We start from the raw sequence: 20369 nt of genomic DNA, 5'->3' as shown, positions 1-20369 counted from the left end.
ACGGGCCTGATACCAGGCAGGGCAGGCACACCTGTATCTGCAATGCTACAAGCCGGACAACAGCTGTGCTGAAGGGCAGAGGTGGCGAGAGATAAGGGCTGAGATGAAGAAGGGGTAATCCATCAGCAACACTGGAAGGTCCTACTACTCCCATCACCTGCAATACAAACAAAGCACATCACCAGCACTGACTACTGCAATTCCACCCATGGCATACCCTCCAACATTTGTGAAAGAGAAACAGGTACACTTCAGACGGTGTGGGACTGGGGTGCTCGGGGAGCAGGAGTGCCTCCGAATGCCTCATGGCAGCTGGGGCCACAAAGGAGAAGGGATGGTTCTAGCAGGGAAAGGGTGGAAAGGATAGGGAACCTCTACAGGGAAGCCAGAGGGGGTGGACAGAGCGCACAGGGAAACTGGTACATTTCATGAATGTACCCAGTACCAGCCCTGAGTAACCAGCACTGGACTGGTAGAACAGGTAGAGTTGGTGGGTATGCCATGTAGCTACTGTATTCCATGGGAAAATGTAATACAAGCAGGGAGTTTGCAATTAACTTGTAACCCTTTTCCTTCCCTTGCTGATCTCTTGGAAGAATAATGTCCTGAGGTTGATCCAGTATTAGCCAGATCCAGGCCCAGTTTTGTACAATGTTCAGACTCTCCGTAAGCACAATGTATTATTGGGGACTCTGGTTTGTAAAATTAACTGAACTAACCTCTCAACCCACATGACAAATTTAGGCTTAAATTCAGAGGTGAAAACCCCCTATTCTTTTCATTTAAAGGCTTCCCCATGTTCCTGGCTACCATTTTTGGGGGGGCTGTTTGCTGCTATTGGTGCAACACTGAGTAGTGTAAAGGGTCAAATTTTCAAAGCTGGCTCCAGACAAAAGGTCTCCAAATAGCCATTGAGCAAACATGGCTGCCACAACAACGAAGGAGCCACCAGAACTCCTGCCATTATTGGAGCTCCCCGCCACCCCCTTGCGTTGTATGTAAACGCTCTGTGGATCCGGAATGAAGATAAAAATGTGGATGAATGCCAACATGGCCAAGGTAGAAATGCGTTTTTATTTTGTTTTTAAGCTCTTCGGCGCAATCATCGACTTCATCAGCTTTTCCAAAGCATCAAAAAAAAAAAAAAAAAAAAGGCCACACATTTTCATTCTAGAACTCAAAGTCGATATTTTTAACCCAAATGAAACTAAAAATGCTACTATATCCATTTCCCTCAATATTGGTATTTCTTCCAACTCAGACTGAAACATCCTCCGCAGGCATAAACGGTCATAGCTCCATTGACTTGATACTTCCTAGGTATCATGGTCTTAGAAGCAATATTACATGTAACTATTGCTTATCACTATCAAATGGTCAGACAGGCTCCAAGAGTTCTGGGCATACCATCTCTCTAGTCACGAAAACCACAAAAGCTGTCTGTGCTCAAGTATAAAACAAACACACACCAACATTATTGTGTATTGATTAAGGATGAGAACTGAACATTGTACACAAAAGCCTGCACTAGATCAAACCAGGGACATTACAAATGGCAGAGTGAATCTACTCATGTAACCCTCTAACTAGCCACTCAATGCCCTTTTACAGAGCAGTAAAGTTTCCTTCCCGGCTATAAACTGAAACTGCCCCTAGTCCCACCCTCCCATTGCTACCAGGTGTGTGCAGTCTCCACCACCCCACTCTCCAACTTGCAGCCCTCAACTCTCAGCGCAACATGCAGAGGTGGATTTTCAAAGTGGTGTGTGGGAAGTAACACAAATAAATCACTTGACCCTGGGGATCAGTCCCTGTATCTTCCCATGCACCACTTTAAAAATGTACCTCACTATCTCTAGTGTCACCTGGGAAGTCTGCTTGCACAGGTGGATAGGTGACAGGAAAAGGGATCAACTTTAATCTTCAGTCCAGAAAAGTCAACAGCAGAATGAAGCTTAGCAAAGGTTCATAATATTGCCACTTGGCTACTCACCAGATTGACACAGACATTGATCAGTGACCTAAGGTGAGGCAGGAAGGATATGATTGGCTGCCTCTGAAGTGTCAAACAAACCCCTTCAATCAAATTGCTGGCAGGCTCCCACTCAACCTGTCGCCTGGAATACAACAGTAGTTGCTGTTAGCTGTTTGGCTCCCCCACCAGACACACCGAAACAAGGTGACTGATACACGGTGACTCCAACAAGGAACGTTTAAGACAGCACCGACATCCATGATGGCAACAAGGTGCATTCCAGGGGTAACAGTTTTACCCACGTTGTTCAGAGAACACACTGGGAGTTAGAGATGAGACTGGGAAGGTAGCAGAGGCACTCCTGCCCCGCTGGATTAGTGACACAAAAACCGTCACAACAAAAACAGAGAAAGAGAGAGAGAGAGAGGATGAATGGATTGCGATTCAAACCCTAACTTTTCCCCTTTGCAAGCAAGCCTGTGCGTGCAAGCTGGGACATCCACGAGACAGCCAGCTCAGATGAACTTGTCTGATGACTGCTGCTTGCTTTACACTTAGGGAAGCTGGTCTGCCATTGCGGAGGCAGACTGACACAGTCATTCCACTCGGGCTTGTGAAATCCCTGTTGATTTAATGTAGACTTCACCATAAAATCTTGAGTGGAACAAACTCCAGTACTTAGGAATATCTCCTCCCCCACTATTGCACAGCCTAGTCTGCTATATTGTGGGGACTCCCACTTAGCCTGAGCCCAGAGCACAGACAGACGGAACACTACAGACTTCACCTTCTGCATCCCCCCCTCCCCGCAGCAGGACAGAACCAATAATTTGCCTTAACTACATCCCTTACTGATTGCTTTTTCCTTTATAGTGATTTTAGAGTCTGTAAAAGGAGGCAGATTGAGAGCCCTGGAGACAGAAGATCTCTTTTACCAGTTACAACACAGGCAGCATCAATGTGCTTCCCATGGCCCTGATCCCCAGAGGCGGTCTCTTTGGATGGGAGTATACCTCCCAAGTCTGTGCGGCAGGGTGAGTAATCCCTGGATGCTGGGGGCAAGAATGAGGCAGACACTGCGTTACTAGAGGATGTGGTACTACTGAATCAGATTCCCAGTCAGATTCCATGGTAGACTTCTTAAAAGGCTCCTTCGCCCAGGGAGTACCAGGTATGCAGTATGTAAGCCAGATACTGTACCACAGATATATACCTGGGGACACGTAGGTCAATCCCTGTCAGGATTTCCCCAAACAGGAATGCCCTCCAATAGCGAACCTGTACTCTGACGCGTATACCATCCAGATCAGACTCAGACTCCCATTTCTGAGCTGGACACCTATAGGAAGCTGTTCAAAACCTACAAATGGGTCCAGTGAGTCCCAGTGGCCTGCTCCTTTAAGCAGCAGCACTGAGCTGGACCGGTGCTTGCAGCCCTGCTCACCATGTAATAGGCTGACTGGCCAAACTATGTGAAAGCTGGTTCGTGCATTTGGGTCAGCTGGTAGAAGGAAGGCGAGTGACCCAGCAGCTCCTCCTGTGCCTGGGCCTGTCAGAAGGCGCGATTCTAGTCAGGTGGATTTGTACAGGTGCAGCTGGAGTTACTGTGAGGCTATGGCAGGGGTTCCAGCTGCTCAGCAACCTGTGAACAGGTTACAAAGAGAGGGGGGCTTTTGGGAATTTGTTTTAAAAACCCTGGGCTGCTTTTTTGGACCCAAGATGAAGAAGGGATGGTAGAAAAGACAGCAAGATAATGGCAAAAAACAGCACTGGCCAGATGAGGCGGCATTAAAAGTGGGTCCCAATTCCCTGCCAAGGCAGGGTTTTATAAAAAAGGTTTCTTTTAATGAAGGGAAATGCAGTAGGAAGGCGGGAGAAGAGGGGCAGGGAGAAAGATCATATCTCCCCATCTCGCTTGGTGCCTGCGGCACTCCTCATAATCAGAATTTCAGATGTTCTACGGTGGGATCAATGGTATTTGAGAGAGAGTAGTTCAGTCTCCATACCCTTCCATCCTTGGACTCTCAGCTAACACTACTAACAAGGTTACCAACTCAAGGAAACTGTCATGGTGGTTTTTGCAATGTGGGCATTTGTCCAGAAGGGACCGGACTGAGACCACCAACTCCTTTGACACAGGCCACCCAAAGGCCATCAGATGGGAATTTTTATGCTACTAACCTGGACTGGAGTCACATGAGTGAGGTCGAAAGGCCCCATGTTCAATTATCATTCCCTGGAGCCTCCCATATTGCTTCTTGTGATGCTGCTTTCACCATTCACCTGCTAGAGGAACTTCCTACACTCATGTCTTCCATTGCCAGGTGCATTTGAATGGTACTACAGGCCAAGACTATTTTTGATCATTTGTACAGAGCCTTACAGGATTGATATTGTAACCACGGACTTTAAAAATACTCTTCCCATTAATTTAACTTTATGTTTTTTAAAACAGCAAATGTAAAAGACACAGAGAGATAATGAGAATCTTTATAGCCTCAAGACTTATTTTGGGAGAGAGGGTGGTGTTAGATTTCCATGATTTCTTATGGGTCATTCTCAGTAAAATATGCATTTCCTCTATTGCTGCCCGGAAGCCGGCACCAAGAAAAATGGCGACATAAATATACACCAACAGGAGAAATGCGTCTTTGTTTTGTTTTGCTGTAAAAATTCAGTGCAGCATGACACTGTCAATAAAATGACATACCCTTACTTCAAGGCTTGCAACATCAGAAACGGACCCAAAGGTTTCCGTTACACCTGCTCACCTCAAAGTAGGCATCTTGTGAATTTTATTGAACATACGATCCAATCGCTTTAAGATGAGGATAAGGGCAGGTCTCACGGCCTCGGCTGTCCAGTCGGTGATGGGCAGCATCTCCATGATGTAGCGCCGGAGCCCGCGGCTTTCCATCGTCTGGGTGTCATAAGGTGCCAGCTTCAGAAGGGAATGTGCAATTTCTGCCAACCTAAAATTATGGCTTGTTAAGAGGGAAATCTGATACTCTGCAACGTGAGCTTCTCCACCGCCTGGTGGAGGTATCACCAATCTCTTTTAACAGAAGGATATTTGAGGTAAGAGCACTGCAATTTAAACTCTTGGGTCAAATGATCACACATTCCTGGCCCCTTAAGAAGCTTCTTGTGGAACCAATATTTATTCATGTTCATGTATGGTATATAAGGAATACATCATCATGTGGATAGTAGATTGGTAAATTGCACCAAAAGGAACATAAAGAAAGGCTAGTTCATGTTATTAAAACAGTGGTATCATAGTATCTGTGTTCAGTTGATAATAATATATAATATGGGCAATCCCAGTGAAGGGTATTTGCTAGCTTGCTGCAATCACCTGTAATGTGTCAGTGAAGCTGGAGTGGTTTGTCTTTTTGTAATGTTACCAGGTCAATATAGGGGGACGACTATGTGGATTTTTGTGCAATTTAGATGCATTTAACTTTAAAAAATAATGTGGTTCACAGATCCATGTAATCTGTGTTATGCATATAGGATTATTTCTCCCAACATGCTTCATTTTGTTTCTCCCACTAGCCTCACTTATTACTTTTTTGGCTCTTTCTGACTCTCCCAGATAGCCATGCTTATGGGGTTTCAGTATCTCCCACCGGCGCCCCGGCAGCATTTACCTCATGCTTGGAATATGAAAAGCAGTTAAACAGATACTTGAAGACTTGCTGTAATTTTTTTTTGATGTGCTGAAATTGACACATTCCCACAAAATGTTTCCATTTTGACAAAACTAAATTGTCCAACAGAAAACTGTTCTGTTGAAAACTGCTCAACTAGTTCTAGTAACAACCTTGGAAAGGTGAATCTTGGGGACCAGTACTGTGTGTTGGAAGGGTGTTTCCTCTTAGGCTTCAGGTGCTTTTCTAGCTCTGTCTCAGGCTGAAATTAATGTGCTATGCAATGGCTGAAGGATACTAAAGCAGAGATACAGCTCCTAGCAGGAAGCCATAACCCAGATAGCGTAGGGAATGTACTGTCTGAAATCTTGTTGCTATGTAGTGCCAAAATGCCACAGCTCCTTAACTCTGTGAAATCCACCTTTTGGAAGCACTGTCATTCTTGAATGAATTTAACTTATGGTTAAAAAGCTTGGCACTATTCCATATTTTTTCTGCATAGGTAGGGATTATTTTATGGTCATTTATAATATTATTAACAATGTGGTAAAAGGGATTTGAAAAAGCCCCATGATCTTCTTTTACCTGCACATTAACAAAAATCTCCCCCCCTCCCCCCAGTCATATATTGTTTTGGCGAAGGTGATTGGGAGTTTAGATCTACACAGAGAATCCTAATGGCTATCAGCTTTTGTGGCTAAGTTTCTTACTTTTGATTCAACAATGGCACTTGAAATAAATCCAAACACATTCCCTTTGCTGTTTAGACACCCTAAGCATGGATCTGATTTTAATGCAAGTTGGTTAGGCAAAATAGTCACCTACTGTATCTTATTATATGTGACTATGATCAGTTTTATCCGGCAACCTTTAAATTCTAAAGACAGTCTATAGTGTACAAGTGTATTTAAAAAAAAATCTTTGTAGCTGAGATTTGTTCTTTGAATCTGAGACTGGATTTTCCCATCCCTTCCTCAGAACAGTCCACTAAAGCTCCAGGGACCCTCACAGCTCTCAAAGGGGAACCCTCAACATTTCCACTATAAATTCTTTGGAGAAAAAGATGATCCACCATTTGATTTCATGCTAACTATGGATGAGACTGTATTTGTTTCAATCCCAGCAAGCCACGCATTTCTAGCACTGAAACTGAACCAGCAATTTCCTGGAGCAGTAGAGGAGTCACATTACTCATAGCCAGCTTACACTGTGACTTCAGTGATTCAGGCCCTCAGCTCCATTATGATAACTTCTGATCTCTTAAGGACTTCCACCTTGGAAAACAGGCAGAAATGACCATGAGCAGTTTTACCACCTACTCCCCTACTTCCTGATTCATTATAATCTTTCAACAAAATTCACTGATGACACTATTAAGTCATCTGATGAATGATACAAAGATGGGCTTAGTTCAGTGACTCCAACACATACAAACTCATGAAAATAAAGTTTCCATATTAGTATAAAACAGAAAATAGTCCCAGCCTGTGCAAATTGAGACACCTTATACTGTGTGCAAAGGCAAAACAAGGATATCAATGTAATATGGAAGATCCACACCCCTCACTTAATGTTATGCTATGATCTAAATCCTTGCATTGGATGTACATTCCTGAGGCTCACTGAAGTCAATTTGAAATATTTGGAGAATTTGTACTGCAACAAAATGGGGCCATACAAATAATTATTCCTTCCTATTTTTGATATTCTCTAGCACTTACTTTCCAGAGGAGAATATATTACAATGATCTACACACTGCCAGACCACACACATCCACCTGTATTTAAATCAGTTTATGTTCCAGCCATGCACCACACAAGAATTTCATGCATCTACTGTAAGAAGGAAGTCCTGTGTTGAAGAGTTAACCACTAACCACTAAATACGACTCTCTTTACTGTACAGAAAAAGGCATTCTGTTCGGATCGTACATAAAAAATGGAGGTGAAATTGCAGGAATTTGCAAAACAAAATCTAAATTAATATTACACAAAAATATTGTGATTTTCATCCAGAGACCTCTACCTATGAAAGAAGCTGTCTGGCAAATTCTTTGGGATAGGTTCTGCATCCCACTGCAGCACCTCTGGATGTCTCCAGTGGTGCAAATCGTCCATAAAAAGCACAGATCTGCCTTCTGAGGATTCCCTTTGTGTAAGGGGAATCTCTGGGTGGCACAGAGCTGGACTGGTGGGTCTACACCAGCCCCTATACCCCAACCTCCAGTGTAAGGGTGAAAGGATATCTGATTGGGGCCTGGATATAACTGGCTGCCAGAATGTCCCTTTGGGACTGTGGGCAGCCTGATATAATTCAGAGCTCTACTTTACTCTGGAGATCAAGCCAGCCCCAGGAATGGGGGAGCAGAAGATTGGTTTAAAACCATCTTTGCTCCCTTCCCAGTGAATCTGGCCTATCAGTGTTTAGTCGCTTTTAGTTCAAGGAACAATCCTGAAGCATCCAATGATATCCTCTGAAAGCATTCAGATACTCTCAAGTTATGGTGAGAGCTACATTAAAACTGCCCCATATTAGTCCTGGTTTTCATTGTATAACAGGATACAGTACAGACAATTATATAAGAATGACAACACTGGGTCAGACCAAAGGTCCATCTAGCCCAGTATCCTGTCTTCTGACAGTGGCCAGTGCCGGGTGCTGCAGAAGGAATGAACAGAACAGGTAATCAAATGATGCATACCCTGTTGCCCATTCCCAGCTTCTGGCAGAGGCTAGGGACACCATCCCTGCCCATTCTGGCTAATAGCCATTGATGGACCTATCCTCCATGAACTTATCTAGTTCTTTTTTGAACCCTGTTATAGACTTGGCCTTTACAACATCCTCTGGTAAGGAGTTCCACAGGCTGACTGTGCGTTGTGTGAAAAAATACTTCCTTTTGTTTCTTTTAAACCTTCTGCCTATTAATTTAATTTGGTGACCCCTAATTCTTGTGTTAGGAGCTTCCTTGTTTACTTTCTCCACACCAGTCATGATTTTATAGACCTCTATCATATCCCCCCTTAGTCGTCTCTTTTCCAAGATGAAAAGTCCCAGTCTTATTAATCTCTCCTCATACAGCAGCCGTTCCATATCCCTAATCATTTTTGTTGCCCTTTTCTGAACCTTTTCCAATTCCAATATATCTTTTTTGAGATAGGGCGACCAAATCTGCACGCAGTATTCAAGATGTGGGCATACCATGGATTTATATAGGGGCAATATATTTTATTACCAGGGATCACTCCGAAAATACCTATGCGATCAGAACACACCTGCAGCGCAGATAGAACCAAAAATACCCAATAGGATGTCTTTCCACCTGCAGATTATTTTTCATTATTATATCAAATATTATACATGCCCCACCCACGTGGAAAAATAATGATCAAGCAAGTACATGCATGTTTTAGTGACTCTCGAGACAATTGTCAACTTCAGCAAAGTACTTCATAGTATGAACTTCTGCCACTGGTTGTGAGTGTATGAAATCTCCAGGAAATGCACAGGGAACCAGACACAATCTAGGGAACACCGAATACATTTTCTGCAAGACTCTGCCAGCGTGCCAAGAGTAATTGTGGGATAAGGAAGGAGATTGGGCTTCTTAGAACAAAAAAAAGAAAAAAAAAAAGCAAGTGGTTACTTTGGTTTTATGAAAAATTAAGAGTCAGGGAATGAAAATGGCAAATCCCTGAGATGAACCCACTTCCCTATATGTCTGTGTTCAGAATTCTCCTCCCTCTGCATTCATAACTCTAGTACACACTTTCCACTCCTTAGGGTACTAGAACTTGCTGTCTTTCCCCATCCCCTCCTCCTCATGATTCATCTCCCTTTTTGTGGAACTGAAGCAAGTTGACAAGATATCCTGATTGGAAGCCTACTGAAATAGCCCATTCTCAAGGCTGAGCGATGTAAATTGCTTAGTCAGCCTTGCCCTTGGAATTGAATACAGCATCCTGTATACAGAGCGTGCATTTCTTCACCGTTATACAGACAAGCACACATAGATTTGTACAGTGAGTGGAGTACCTCATGTGAGACTTAACATCCAGCAGCTCCAGGGAAGTTACCCTGGGCTCTCCAGCCAGGTTCTGCAATATCTTCAGCCTAGGGCCACAGTGCTTATAGAACTCAGTGCAGATATTCAGTAGGGACTCCCTGGGCCTCCTGAATTCCTCCCTAGCAATTCGCTCATCCAGCTCCTCCCGGGGGAGACCCTGGCCTTCCTCCAGCAAGTGAAGGTTTTCCCTGGGGATTAAAAAAAGTGAGGGTGTATGATGTATAGCTGGAAGATGACACAAACAGCTTGGTAAATGAGGAGATTGTAATGAACCCCTCCTCCATAACAGGTAGGGCTGTATTTCGGTAGGTAATCACTGCTCTGCAAAAGGAAGACAAAGCAGCTGGCGTTTGTAGTAAAGAGAGAGAGAGAGAGAGAGTGCGATTGTTACCTCCAGGACCCTCCTGAGAATTAGCTTTGAAATACCTTCTGCTGGTTTCCCCTGAAACAGCATCCCTTGTCTCAATTACTGTAAGTGGAACCCGATGAACTAGGAATCCATCTCAGAGGAGTTCATCACAAGATGCCAGGGAAAAGGGGTGTAGGTCTTACTGTACCTGATAAAGTGTAGTTTGGCTCCTTGATCCGGGTACCTGGGAAGTTGAAAATGCAGACACTGTGATTCCAAATAGGAATTCAGGAACATCAGAATTGCCATATTGGTTCAGATCCTCTGCCTCACAATGTCCAGTATCAGATACTTCAGAGGAAGGTGAAAGAAACCCCACAGTAGACAGATGAGAGCTAGGCTGCTCCCCAGAAAAATCTCATCCTAATCCATAATAATTAGAGATTGGCTTAAACCCTAAAGCATGAGGTTTTATATCCCACTCAAAACTTCTTTTTAAAGTGTTTACTATTGTCCTTTTTCTGGGTTACAAGACAAAGAGAACATAAGCTTTGTGTTTTTGGAGTCTACATCATCTGGTATTTTGCATAATTTTATCATGCCCCCTCTTCTTCATCTCCTTTGGAGGGTAAATTATCCCAGTTTTTTCAATCTATCTTCATATGAGGGCTGTTCCCTTCCCCTAATCATTCTCATTGCCCGTCTCTGAACCCCATTGGTTCTGCCATAGCCTTTTGACATATGGTAACCAGAACTACACACAGTATTCCAGGTGAGGGCATATCATTGTTTTATAGAATGGCATTATCATATTTCCCATAACTGTCTACCTCCTAACATTTTATTTTGTGAGAACAGCTCTCAACTAATGGAGAAACTCTTCTAACATGAGTTGGGTTTTTGTTTTGTTGTTGTTGGGTTTTTTTGCTTTTGACTCCCAGGAAGAATAGTTTGGAAGCTGGAACAGTGATCAAGTCTTGTATCACTAGACTCCTGCTGACACCACTGAGTTTCTGTTATGAGGAAAACATCACAGAGAAAACAAATTTGAAACATGGAGCTTTAGAAAAAAATATTTTGAATAGCTTTTAGAACACTGAAAATTCTCTATCAGAAAAGTCTGGAGATTTCAGCCACGAAGATTTTCCAACTACACAATATCAGAGTCTCTAGACAGACAATTTAACAATCTGTCAGGACACAGTTTTACTGTAATTGTAGTCCAATTTTTGAAGACTAATAAAATGAGCATTGGCTTAGATTTTTACTACCTTTGTATCCTACTTTTAGACTGCAATCAGTGGATGGGTGCCTCAATCCCACGGCTTAATGCACTGATTTCAGTGACTGGACTAGATTTGTGCCCTAAACATATACATGTTGTCACACTGTGGTATGGAGGAGTAGTGTGGAGAACTGGGGTTGTATACCTAGCTAGTTCAATGTGGGGAGAAGAGATAGGGACCAATCTAGATTATCTTTAGAAAATGATTCTCTTTATTTATATGCAGCCCATGGGGCTAGTCTGGATCATCCATTGCACGTAAAAACACAACATTTGCCATCTAAACCACACAGATACCGCAAGGGAAATAGAATTCAGAACAGAACCTTTTGCTACAAAAACACTGGCTTCTACCGCTTGCATTAAAGGAGAATTTCCCTTAGCTGTTGGTAATACCTGGACTTGTAACCTCTTTGTAGGCTAGCAACGTGACAACATAGAATCTGACCACAGAAACGTGTAACGTATCCAACAGAGAGATATGTGCACTCAGCTGTGCACTCCACACAGATTCATAAAATCCAACGATTTGTACCAGGCTTTTGTGCCTGTGCTTTTGTGCCTCTCTACAATGTAATATCCGGAGGTTTTGTGCTCACAGCAGCCTCATGTGAACTGCCTTGCCATGAGTGATAGAGCAGTGTAATGGGCGACACCTCCACTGGGTTTTAGTTAAACAACCCTTCAGACTTTCCTTTCCTTATTTCCTTCCTGGTGTTTTCAAACAAAGTAGGGAAAAAACAACACATCAATATCTGCTCTCTCCTGCACTCTGTGCCACCCTCTCCCTTGCTGTTTCTGCCTAGCAGCAAAGGGAACCAGACAAAGGCAACTGTAAGAAGATGATCATAAAGGAAAAGCAGCAAGTAAACTAGTGAAAATGCAAATCGCCATTCATTTCAACTGGAAATGCAGTACGGTTCAGTCACATTGTCCTAAAATGAGAATCCAGGACTGGACTAGATTCTTACTTAGCAGTTGCTTACTTAGCAGTTCATTTTGGGGCTTTGTTTTCTCTTCAGGCCTTGTCATCCTTAGTGACTGATTGCTCTCTCCTACACATAGTGCCTTCAGAACTGTTCCCAGAACACAGAACAGACCCTGCACTTCAAAACTCCAACAGAGGCTAGTGGGAGCAATGGATTGAAAAAATGGATTGAAAAAAAAAACCCAATGGAATTACCTAGTATTCACCCCAGCTGACATGGTGTGGTTGGCTGTTGTGGCTCCTTTATGGCCTTGGTCACACCTGCTCATTTGAGGGGCAGTCATGGGCCTGTACAAAAAAGATCAATAACATATTGAAGACAATCTCTCAGAACCAGACCTGGTAAAACACAGTGCTAATTTTACCGAGGGTGAGCGTGGCCACTATACACTAGCACGCTATGTGTGCATCACAGCTTCACAGTATGCAGTTCCCTGGACTCACGTTATCCAGCGAGTTACAAAGTACAGTCTGTAGTCTGACTGCCACAGGGGTTACCTAGTGAGAACTTCCACGCTGTACAAGAGGGCCTGCAGGGAAGTGGCAAGAGCAGCCGTAGCAGCAATCTCTTCACGAGCAGCTGGCACCGTCTCCACTTGTGAGGTCTGCCTCTTCAGTTTCTGCAGGTAACAGGGAACCAGTGCTTCCAGGACCATCAGCATCTGGAGGCTGGGACAATAGAAACCACACAACCTTGCTAGACAGGAGTGTGCTGCAGAGTGAAATTCACTTCAGGCAGAGGTTTGAGAGTCCAAAGGCAACCCAAGGGCCACTGGATCTCATCTCAGGCTGTGATTTCATGATATCTCACTAGCTAAACAGGGTTGGGCTTGAGAGGTACTTGGATGGGAGACCCCGCTGAAGGAAATCCAGGTGGTGCAGGAAATGAATATAATACAATTACTTGGTTTCAAGACAGCACCTTTAGTCTGAGGATCTTGAAACCCTTTACAAAGGTAGTTGAGTTATACCTGTTCAAATATAGGCCTAGAGATGCCATGCAATTGTGTAATGCCCTAATTTGCATATCTGGTTCATATGCATTCTCTCATTCCAATACACTCATTTTCCCTCCCAAAGATTCCTTTTCTCTCAGGCTTCCCTCCTGAATTCCCTCCATACCTGCTTCCCTCTGTTTCCCCAATTCTCCTCCCCTCTGTGTTTGTCTGCCTCTTCTCTCTGGCTCTGCTCCTTCCCTCACGTTCCCCCTCCATGAACACAGAGACCCTAAACCAGACAGCGGTCCCCAACCTTCTTGTGGCTATAGATAGATGGCTAGAGTGACTGTCTTTCTAGTGCTGCTCTGTCCATCATGCTGCCCGGGGCTTGAGTCATATGGCTGTTGGCAGCCTGGGAGCTGTGCTCTACGAAAGGCGCCTATGGGTTGAGAACTCTTCGGGGTCTCTATGATTTAGAGTCCCAGAGCAGACATCCAGGACCCTAACCACAAAGCATATTCCCCATACAGATGCCCTCCTTGACCAGTGAAAGTGGTTAGACAGCAGCAGATGCTTGAGGTATGTTCCAGGCGCCCAGGATGACTGAACACAGCTGAGTTTCCTATCATCATGCCTATGTTACTGATGGTAAAGCGAGGCATAGAAGGGCTAGGTGACCTGCCCAAGGTCACACATCATGTCTGTGGCAGTCAGGGACAACCCAGGTCTCCTGACTCCCACTCCCAAATCATTTCTGTACCAGTGCCCCAGCAAGGTGTTAGGGGAGGGACAGTGCTTGCTGCTGGAGGTGCTTTCTTTCAAATGAGATACGAAAACAAAGTCTTGTCTGCTTGTATTTATTAAAGCTTTCTTGCAAGAATAGAGCTGTAATGAGTTAACAGCCAGTTTTAACCTGGATAATTGCCAGAGATGTGCTGAGTACACAGAGGTTTTATTTAAATTCCCAAACTTTTCACTAAAGAACATTACAAATACAGCACGTTTCACCAACTTTAAACTCTTTTTTTTTTTTTTTAAGCAGAAGAAGATTGTGAACAGACAACACTTCCTTCTAAAAACCAAAAAGCAGCCATGCTTGGAATCCTCTTGCATAATCTTTACCTCACACCCCAAGCTATTATTTTTCCTTTCCAAACATGCATAAACTAAGACAGAAACCAAAGAGATGTTACCTTCTAAATGATTCAGGAGCATATGCCACCACAGTTACACACAGTTTGATGGCTTCACTGATAGAAAAGGTCAGATCCTCATTCCCATAGCAGAAATCTGAGGGGATGAGAATAACTTATGCAAATGGTATAAATGGAAATGGAGGCAGGTGGAATTCATTCAAAGGGTGAGCATAAGGCCTATACACCACTTAGGTCCTAGTTTGAATTTCACCCACTGTCAATGTACTCTGATTTGCACATGAAAATAAAGGTTTTAATAATAAGTTTTGTTACTCAGCTAACTGCCATTTTACTAAAAATTGACATCAAATGTGACACTGACCACGTGGGACTTGTTTCACCCCCTGAAAATCAGGTCACTTTTATTTAAGTGCCTACATATGGATTTACAGCCAACATTTTCAAAAGAAGCTAGCAATTTTAGATATTTTTTTTCAAAAGCACTTAAGTCCCATTTTCAAAAGTGACTCAGGCACTTAGGAACCTGAATCTCATTGAAAGCCAATGACTTAGACTCCTAAGTGGTCAGGTCATTTTGAAAATGGGACTTAGGTGCTTTTGAAAATGTTACCTTTCAGTGCCTCAATTTTTAGGTTCCCAACTCAAGACACAGCAAAGAGTCCAGATTTTCAGAGTGTGGATGCTCAGCACTTTCCGAAATTCTCTTAGAATGTCCCAAGTTGGACATCCAAAAATAGAGGCAACCAAAATTACTGGTCACTTTTGAATATTTGGGCCTTATGGGCCAGCATTTTCAAGAATTCAACTTTCATTAAGGCACCTATATGAAGGCCAGATTTTCACAAGTGCTCAAGTACCCTGGGACTCCCATTATGACACTTATGGGCAGATTTTCAAACAAGTTCAGCACACAATGCCCCCTTCTGAAAATCTGACTACTCATTTAGGTTTCTGAACTCTTTTGAAAATCAAATTCCAATTGTGGGTGTTGAGCAACTGAAAATCTGGTCAGAAGTGTCTGAATTGGGCAACCAAGTTTGAATTTTTTGCCTTATATTCTCATTTTAAACAATAAATCTGTGATTTTCAAAGGTTCCTAAGGGAATAAGGTGCCTAACTCCCTTAGGCAACTTTGAAAATCCAGCCAAGGAGAATTATAGAGCTTTTCTGGTCTAAATTTCTTTTAAAACTTAACAGGTTGAGAGATGCTGTATTGTGCAATTTGCTCCTGAAAGAGCAAGACAATATCAGAACCCCTTAATTATTTCATATGGTAATTAGTGGTACTGCTGTACAATACTGCTAAATCCCAGAATATAACCAACCTTTCCTGTAAATCTCAGAGGGCTTCATGGTTCCTTGAACCCCATATTACTGGGATACCAGTAATGAAAAGCTTGTGTATAAGGTGAAACTAACTGTCTAAAATAGCTGAAAGATCCATGCAGTAGCAGCAAACATTATTTCCCCACAAACAGCAAAGCAGCTGCATTGCTAAATGTAGCATCCCATTGCTTCGACTACTGAAGGAAGGGAGGATCCTTCATGTTTCTGAATAGCCCTAAGTAATGTCCTTAGAGATGGGCCAGAACCAAAACCTCAGAGCTGAACACCAGAGAACTGCTGATTGGTGTCCATGTCCATCCTGGGGATCTGATGCCTTTGTTTCTTGCCAGCATGGAGCAGAGTAGGGGACTGCATTGATTTTGTCTGCATGATGCAGCCTGTTTGGGATCTTTGTTCTTTACTCCCCATTGACAAAATTCAAAATGCCAGTGGCTGGTCTCAAACTTTCTCTCTCAGCACAACAGAAAATGCTTTTCAATGAAATAAATAACCCTTTATAAATAAATAAATATAATAAATAACCTAACGGACGACTGTGACAAACCTAACCTTCGCAGCTGGGTAAAGTGTAAGAAGCTGGTACTGCTGCACTCAAAAATCAAAAAGCCTACAGCAAATATTACTGAGTCAACATATTCGATACTAAATAAATAATCATGTCTCTTGAATACAGGGGATAACAAAAGGAAGAATTGCTATTACCTAATGATTTGAGAGGCTTTTCGGCTTTCACCAGCTCTAAGATGTCCAAAATGTCAGGTGTATCTCCCTCTAGGGACTGCAGCAGGTCAAACAGGCACTGAGCTGACACTCCCTTGCTGGGTCCATTGTTTGTAGCATCCTGTTTAAATGACACTCATTTATTATTGATTTTTTTATTATTTTATTTGCATCCCAAGTGTCTTCATTTGCAGACAGAAACAGTTCAGTTTTAATCATGAGTTCATAGCATTTACAAGTTCAGTTCAGGAGTGTAATCATATAAAACAATATGTGCGCTGTATATGTGCGCTTTATTCTACAAACAAAGGTAACGTGGTCTGGAAATTGAGTCTGGAAATTGTATATCTTTACTTCCAAAGGGTTCATTCAAGTGCTGCCCTCTGAAATAATGGTGTCACAGATACTCAAGGTCCCTAACTCCCTCTGGGCCTTTATATTCACAATCATAGAATCATAGAAATGTAGGATTGGAAGGGACCTTGATAAGTTATCTAGTTCAGTCCCATGCACTGAGGCAGGACTAAGTATTATCTAGACCATCCCTGACAGGCGTTTGTCTAACCTGTTATTAAAAAACCTCCAGTGACAGAGATTCCAAAACCACAATAGGTGACTTGTTCCAGTACTTAACTGCCCTTACAGTTAGGAAATTTTTCATAATGTCTAACCTAAATCTCCCTTGCTGCAATTTAAGCTCATTGTTTCTTTTCCAACATAAAATTATAGAATTGATGGTCACACTTTATATTAAGGTTCCATTTATAAATAGTTTATAAAAGGTTAATAAACAGTTAATCAATTGCTAGAGTCCAACAGGTGAATAGGTTGCTTATAACCATATATCATGTCTGTACCATGCTTACATCAACTATTAATCATTTATTAACTCTTTATAAACCACTTAAAATAGGAATTTAATATAAAGTATGACTGAATTTATCATACTGGATCAGATCATTAGAAATATAGATAGTTGGGTTTGCAGTGACTGGGAGAACTGCATAGTGAATTGCTGCAGGAAAGGCAGGAGAGAAGTTCTGGAAGCCACATTTAGGCTGCTAGGTAAGAGAGTGGAGGTTCTGGACTTTAATCTCTTACCTAGCAGAGTGAAGAGAGAGTGAATAAGGATAATGGAAACAGAAGGGTTACATGTGATTTTTGTTCTATAACATGATTTCTAAAGTTAACTTAGCAGTCTAACCCTCTGTCTCAATAAGTTTCTCTCACCCCTTTTTGCAGCATTTCAACCAAGCCGCCTGTCTGTTCCCAGTAACTGGGATTCTCTCCCTCAGAGGTATCCTCAGTGCAAGAAGATACCATGACATCATCTGAAAGGAGGGTTCCAACTATGGGATCATTTTCCTCAACTCCAGTTGGATATTTTCCTTCCCTGAGACTTCCATCCTCCTCAATAGCACAGAGGCTGTCAGACTGGGTGTGAGACGGTTCTACTGTGTGCTGGAAAGTCTCATCTATGTACCTCTGTCTCCCTTAGCTCCTCCAGTTCAGCCACTCTCGTCTCCAGAGCCCGTACTCGGTCTCTGAGGGCCAGAAGCTCTTTGCACCAAATTCACACATACGCCACCTGGCCATAGGGCAGGTAATGCTACATGCTGCATTCAGTGAAATGAACTGGATAGCCCCCCACTCTGCTTCTGGGTTTGTGCATGCATTGTTTTTACGCCTGCAGCTTTTTTTGTTTTGGAGGGGTTTTTTTTGTTGGGAGGGCAGGTGGTTATTGGCATAAGTTTAGAGTAGGTTAGGTATGTCTGGATTTCACGCTCCCCCTCTAAACTCCTGTTTGCTAGCTCCTCTGGTCACTGAGGAGCTGGTTTTATAAATCCCTGTTCTCCCTGAGTAGCCCTGCCCCCTGGTTAACAGTTAATAGATCCTAAGGGGATTAGTGTAACAAGTACAGTGCTCTTGATTTCCATGAGAATTCCAAGCATACAGCTCCTCTTTTTCCCAGATGCTTTCCCCTTGCTTTCTCCCATGTGGAAGCCTGTCTGCATATCCATGCTCCCCAGTGTGAATCTAAGGATCAGGTTTTACTCACAGGGAACTCGAGCAGAGGAGCCACACTGGCAAACAGTTGCAGAACAAAGGGCTTGCGATGCAGAATGTAGAACTGGCGGCAGGCAAACTCAATCGCTTGGCGTAACTGTGGGTTGCTTTCGTAGTCAGCATACACCTGGGGGGAAAGGGAAGAGGAAGCGTACAGAAGTGACAATCCAATTAAAACAGCAAAACAGTGAATTCTGCAAGATATTGTGGGCCTTGAAAACAGTATTTCCACATTTCCTTCATAACTGGCCCCCAGAATCCTGCCCTGCAGGTGTTCGATTAGATGTGGGATTCAGCAATCATTAATTTCTCTGAGCTTTGTAAACAATACAGTTAGCTAGTAGCCTCTTTTCTATTTATAGTGCCTGCCTGCTCTATTTCCCTGTTGATATAACAAGTTTCCTTGAAAAACAGCTACCGATATTGCTCTTGCTGTAGTCAGGCAACAAACCCCACTAAATTCCTGCGTTTGGGGTGGATTTCACCCCATTACAGACAGCCCACATAAGACCTTCTATGCCATAGAAATCCAACGGGTAGCCTTGGGCAGGGGGTGCAGACAAAGTAGCTGAGGTGTACACAAAGGAGAGGAGCTCAGTTTCTGAGGGCAGAAAATGAACTTTTTGGGGAAGATAAAAAGATACCCCCTTGTCCTGCCCCTGAGGAAGTAAATGGACAAAATATTTATATTCATGGAAATGGGATCTCAACCAGGCTTGGTTGAAATGCTGCAAAAAGGGGTGAGAGAAACTTATTGAGACTGAAGGTTAGACTGTTAACTTAACTTTAGAAATCATGTTATTGAACAAAAATCACATGTAACTCTTCTGTTTCCATTATCCTTATTCACTCTCTCTTAAACCTTGATCTTTGATAATAGATTGATTATTGTTTTCACTATAAGTATATATCAGCACTGTGGTATTGTATGAGGAACTGATCACTCAAGCTGGTGTGTACACTGCATTTCTGGTATTATTGTGAGTGCTCAGTGGATAAGGGGCTGAACACTACAAGGGAAGACTTCAAAGGGGATCGGGGACTGGGGTGCACCTACTGTTAACTTGCAAGGCAAATTAAGGGTGAGCATAGCCCAGAGGAGGTTGGTTGGGTGGCTAACAGGTTGCTGGTGTCCATACGGCCAGTTAGTGCGTGACACGTGAGTGCACTGTAGATTCACAGCTAGTGACATCAAGGTCTTAGATTGTAAGTCCTCTGGGGAAGGGACTGTTCTCCTATGTGCTTGGACAACACCTTGCATGCTATGGGCAGATCCCCAATGCAAATGGAGATCAATATACAGTAAAAATATACAATCAAAATACAATACCGCTGGAGGGTAGGGATAGAGTCCAGAGTGACCTAGACAAACTGGAGGATTGGGCCAAAAGAAATCTGATGAGGTACAACAAGGACAAGTGCAGAGTCCTTCACTTAGGATGAAAGAATCCCATGCACCGGTACAGGCTGGAGACCGACTGGCTAAGCAGCAGTTCTGCAGAAAAGGACCTGGGGATTACAGTGGATGAGAAGCTGGATATGAGTCAACAGTGTGCCCTTGTTGCCAAGAAGGCTAACGGCATATTGGGCTGCATTCGTAGGAGTATTACCAGCAGATCGAGGGAAGAGATTATTCCCCTCTTTTTGGCACTGGTGAGACCACATCTGGAGTATTGAGTCCAGTTTCAGAACTCCCACTACAGAAAGGATGCAGACAAATTGGAGAGAGTCCAGCGGAGGGCAATGAAAATGATCAGGGGGCTGGGGCAAATGACTGATGAGGAGAGGCTGAGGGAACTGGGCTTGTTTAGTCTGCAGAAAAG

General features: G+C 43.1%; 1 protein-coding gene across 14 annotated transcripts in view; it reads right to left on the bottom strand.

Annotated features, from left to right (window-relative positions):
* UNC80 (unc-80 subunit of NALCN channel complex) overlaps positions 1-20369 on the bottom strand; it is a 188877-nt gene that overhangs the window by 28553 nt on the left and 139955 nt on the right. For all 14 annotated transcript variants that reach the window (XR_012154378.2, XR_012154377.2, XM_073306697.2 and 11 more), the window contains 10 exons: positions 18539-18673; positions 16462-16600; positions 14449-14545; positions 12816-12986; positions 12513-12605; positions 10253-10288; positions 9665-9883; positions 4747-4947; positions 1994-2117; positions 32-157 (listed from right to left, as the gene is read on the bottom strand). Coding sequence is in view for 12 of the 14 variants with exons in the window: in XM_073306697.2 (XP_073162798.1) it covers positions 32-157; positions 1994-2117; positions 4747-4947; positions 9665-9883; positions 10253-10288; positions 12513-12605; positions 12816-12986; positions 14449-14545; positions 16462-16600; positions 18539-18673 (1341 nt within the window). In the remaining 2 variants the exon portion in view is untranslated. The remainder of the gene's footprint in view (positions 1-31; positions 158-1993; positions 2118-4746; positions 4948-9664; positions 9884-10252; positions 10289-12512; positions 12606-12815; positions 12987-14448; positions 14546-16461; positions 16601-18538; positions 18674-20369) is intronic.

This window comes from Lepidochelys kempii, chromosome 11, assembly GCF_965140285.1.
Source record: "Lepidochelys kempii isolate rLepKem1 chromosome 11, rLepKem1.hap1, whole genome shotgun sequence".
In the NCBI taxonomy this organism is placed as follows: domain Eukaryota; kingdom Metazoa; phylum Chordata; order Testudines; family Cheloniidae; genus Lepidochelys; species Lepidochelys kempii.
The sequence above is the reverse complement of the archived record's forward strand: the minus strand, read 5'-3'. Positions and strand labels throughout refer to the sequence as shown.